General features: G+C 38.4%; 1 protein-coding gene across 1 annotated transcript; it reads right to left on the reverse strand.

Moving 5' to 3' along the window:
• Positions 1 to 1,558: 1,558 nt before the first annotated feature.
• LOC138891694 (uncharacterized) lies at positions 1,559 to 2,652 on the reverse strand. The gene is made up of 2 exons (XM_070175437.1): positions 2,635 to 2,652; positions 1,559 to 2,203 (listed from the first exon to the last, which is right to left on the reverse strand). The coding sequence occupies exons 1-2, from the start codon at positions 2,650 to 2,652 to the stop codon at positions 1,559 to 1,561; spliced, it is 663 nt and encodes a 220-aa protein (XP_070031538.1).
• Positions 2,653 to 4,874: the final 2,222 nt, after the last annotated feature.

Consider the following 4,874-nt stretch of genomic DNA (forward strand, 5'->3'; position numbering starts at 1 on the left):
AAGACGAAAAGAGACAATATCAGTAACACCAATAGAAACCATAGGAAAAATAACATCATGTAAATGATAAAGTAGATGCAAAACAAACGTGATAGAAAGTACATAGACGCGACACTATGAAAAACAAAAGAGTAGTAAGACACAACATTGCCACTAGCAGACATCGGTAAAACCCTAACATACTAGCCTCACAAAGGTACAAAGTAAGGTAGACTCAACTACCTCCTAACCTACAACCCTAATACTCGACCTCCACGCCTTTCTATCAAGAGTCATGTCCTCGGAAATCTGAAGCCTCGCCATGTCCTGCCTGATCACCTCTGCCCAATACTTCTTAGGTCGTCCTATACCTCTTCTCGTGCCCTCCAAAGACAACCGCTCACACCTCCTTACAGGTGCATCTAGGCTTCTTCTTCGTACGTGTCCGAATCATCTGAGCCTCACTTCCCACATTTTGTCATCAATGGGAGCCACGCCCACCTTCTCCCGAATATCTTCATTCCTGATCTTATCCATCCTAGTGTGTCCGCACATCCACCTCAACATCCTCATTTCTGCTACTTTCATCTTCTGGATATGTGAGTTCTTAATAGGCCGACACTCAACCTCATACATCATGGCCGGTCTAACCACCGCTTTGTAAAACTTACCTTTGAGTATCGGTGGCACTCTCTTATCATACAAGACTCCAGATGCTAACCTCCATTTCATCCACCCTGCCCCAATACGGTGTGTGACATCCTCGTCGATCTCCTCTCCTCTCTGAATAACCAACCCAAGGTACTTGAAATTTCCACTACTTGGTATGACCTGTGATTCAAGCCTCACTTCCACGCCCACTTCCCTCGGCTCAGTGCTAAACTTACACTCCAGGTATACCATCTTCGTCCTGCTCAGCTTGAAACCCTTAGACTCAAGGGCCTGTCTCCACACCTCCAACCTCTCGTTAACACTGGTTCGCAACTCATCAATCTGAACTATGTCATCGGCGAATAACATACACCATGGAACCTCCCCTTGAATATGGTGTGTTAACACGTCCATCACTAGGGCAAATAAGAACGGACTGAGCGCAGAACCTTGGTGTAAACCCATAATAACTGGAAACTACTCAGAGTCGCCTCCTACAGTCCTAACCTGAGTCTTAGCCCCATCATACATGTCCTTAATTGCCCAAATGTAGGCAGCCGACATGTCTTTTGCCTCTAAGCATCTCCAGAGAACTTCTCTAGGAATCTTGTTGTACGCTTTCTCTTAGTCAATAAACACCATATGCAGATCCTTCTTCCTCTCCCTGTACCGTTCCACTAACATCCTAATAAGGTGTATAGCTTCCGTAGTAGAACGACCCGGCATGAACCCGAACTGGTTATCGGATATAGACACTGTCCTCCTCACTCTCTCTTCAACCACCCTCTCCCATACTTTCATGGTATGACTCAGTAATTTGATACCCCTATAATTGTTACAACTATGGATATCACCTTTGTTCTTATACAACGGAACCACTGTACTCCACCTCCACTCTTCTGGCATCCTCTTCATCCTAAATTTAATATTAAACAGCCCAGTCAGCCACTCCAAGCCTGCTCGGCCCACACACTTCCAAAATATCAATCAGAATTTTGTCTGGACAGGTCGCTCTGCCCCTACTCATCTTACGCATAACTCCCACAACCTCCTCAACCTCTATGCGCCTGCAGTCCCCAAAGTCACGTTGACTCTCGGGATTCTCCAGTTCACCTAACACAATATCTCGATCCCTATTTTCATTCAGAAGTTCATAAAAGTAAGTCTGCCATCTTCTCTTAATCTGTGCATCTTCCGTCAATACTCTACCATCGTCGTCCTTGATGCATCTCACTTGGTCCAAATCCTGGGCCTTCCTCTCTCTCGTCTTCGTCAGCTGGAATAACTTCTTCTCTCCACCTTTTTTCCCCAGCTCCTTGTACATACGGTCATAGGCTGCAGTTTTCGCCTCTGTGACCGCCAGCTTAGCTTCCTTCCTAGCTACCTTATACCACTCCATGCACGCTCTCCTCTCCTCCTCACTTGTGCTCCCTACTAATTTTAGGTATGCTGCCTTCTTCGCTTCCACTTTATCTTGGACCACTTCATTCCACCACCAGTCTGCTTTGTGCCTTCCAGATACGCCAATCGAGGTCCCTAACACCTCTCTCGCAGCCTCCCTTATATAGTATTCCTAATCAAAATACCTTACAATATATTTAAATTATGCTTTCACTAGTGGTTTTTTTGTTTTTGACTTAATGCTAGTTTCGCTTTATATTAAATGTTAGTTTCTTAAAAGTATTTTTAAGATTTAGCTAAATACTACTCCCTTTGTTTCAATTTAGACGACACACTTTCCTTATTAGTCCGTTCCAAAAGGAATGACATATTTCTACAATTGGAAATAATTCAACTTTAAACTCTTCATTTTACTCATTTTACCCTTATGGTGTGTTTGGTATGAAGGAAAACATTTTTCGAAAAATATTTTCCAATTTCTCATGTTTGGTTGGTTTAAATGTTTTGAAAAATATTTTCCTCATGAACTCATTTTCTCCAATTGGAGGAAAATGTTTTCTCTATCAAGAAAAGGAAAAATATTTTCCAAAACTCTTTTCCAACCTTCTTCCCATTCCCCATCCCCACCAACTCACTCCCACCCCACCCTCACCTCACCTCACCCCCACCTCACCCTAAATAGAAATATTATTAATAGTACTTTATTTTCATGTTATAGATAGAGTTTTTTTTTTCATTTCACCAAATGAGTATTTTTTTTTCATGATATAAAAAATATTTTTTTCATTTTAACAAAAAAGGTACTTTTTTTTCATGAAGTAGAAAAAATATTTTCTTTCATTTCAACACAATGATGAAGTAAAAAGTATTTTCTTTCATTTCAACAAAATGATGTAGTAAAAAGTATTTTCTTTCATTTCAACAAAATGATGTAGTAAAAACTATTTTTATTTATTTCAACGAAAGGAATATTTTCTTTTTCATGATGTAGAAAAAATATTTTCTTTTATTTCAACAAAATGAGTATTTTCTTTTCAAGATGTAGAAAAAATATTTTCTCTCATTTTAACAAAATGAGTACTTTATTTTCATGTTGCAGAAATAGTACTTTCTTTTTTAACCAAAAAAAAGTATTAATTAGTTACATAGCGCAAATTTCAATGTTGTTTGCCTAAAAAAAGTAAAGCAGCACACTAGTTCCTTTGATTTTGTGTGAATGTTTAGAAGAATAATTAAATTCTTGAAGGAAATAGAGTCATGAAAATGTTGGGTATTTGGGGGGAAGGAGGGGGAGGAGAGGGAGAGCACAAGAAACATAGGAACTTGAAGGGGGGGGGGGAGGAGAGTAGGAACAACAACAACAACAAACCCAGTAGTTTTCCACAAATGGTGGTTAAGAGAGTAGCATAAAAAATTATTTTCTACTCTCTACCCAAACACTAGAAAATATTTTTTTAAAAAAAGTATTCACTCACCAATCAAACAAGGAAAAACAAGTGATAAAACCACTCATTTTTCATGAAAAGTTTTTCTAGGAAAATATTTTCCTTCGTACCAAACACACCCTTTAATGAGAAGCTTTTATAACCACACAAATATCATGGCCCCACAAAGATTTTACCCCTTAAGCTTTTATGACCACAAGTTTCAAAAGTCTTCTTTTTAAACTCCGTACCGAGTCAAACTACCTCATCTAAATTTAAACGGAGGGAGTATGTAGTTTGATTTGAAGTTTCTCATTCATTAAAAAAATATTATTTACTTTCTAAAAATTTAAACATCCTAAGAGAGATTTCTCGCTACACCATTACCTTTAACCTTTAGTAGTTGAGAAGCAATATCCTTTTTATCTTTTGAATGTGAACGATAACTCTCTAGGATGAAATTTACTCATATTGAGGCAACTTGTAATATGATATGAGTGAGGATAATATCCATAATGTAACGAGCCGATTATCGTTTTGAGAATTAGCATCCCGTTTAGCGGCTTAAGGCCCTGAACAATTTCGTAATGTGTATTATGACTTGCGTGTGTGGTCGAGTTTAATTTTCGGATGATTCAGGATCAATTTGGAAGAAACAATTGTTGTTTTGAAGATTAATTGAAAATAGTTGACCAGAGATTTGAATTTTATGTAGACGACTCAGGAATGTTGTTTTGATGATTCCAATAACTTCGTATAGTGATTTCGAACTTAGATGTGCATCCAAATTTGGATTTAGAGGTCCCTAGAATAAATTGAAACTTTTTGGCGAAAGTTGGAAATTAGAATTTGGAGGTTTTACCGGGAGTTGACTTTATTGATATCGAGCTTAGAGTTCAATTTTGGAAATTGGAATAGTTTCGTTATGTCATTTATGACTTGTGTGCAAAATCTGAAGTCATTCCGGATTGATTTGATACGTTTCAGCGTGAATTATAGAATTTGGAAATTCCATAACTCATAATTCGATTCGAGGTGCGATTCATAGTTTCAGTTTTGATTGATGTGATTTGAGGCCTCGACTAAGTTCGTATCATATTTGGGGACTTGTTGGTATGATTTGACGGTTCCGAGAGGCTTTGGTGTATTTTTGGATCATTGGTTGAGAGACTAGTAAAGTTAAGAAATTGGGAGTTTGACCATGGTCAATATCAGGTCAAGACGTCATCTTTTCAGTATTTTCAGTGTGCGAGCAGGTCCGTAGCGTGTTTTATGATTGAAATTCATATATGATTTGTGTGCGGGAGGTTCCAGATGAGTTTCGGAGTGATTTCGGATCATTTCGGAGAAGTCTTGGTTTACTGGTTTCTAATGTGGCACTATTCATTCGCAATTGCGAACAATTACTTTGGAGTTTAT

The sequence above is a fragment of the Nicotiana tomentosiformis genome, chromosome 1, assembly GCF_000390325.3.
Source record: "Nicotiana tomentosiformis chromosome 1, ASM39032v3, whole genome shotgun sequence".
NCBI classification, from domain to species: Eukaryota; Viridiplantae; Streptophyta; class Magnoliopsida; order Solanales; family Solanaceae; genus Nicotiana; species Nicotiana tomentosiformis.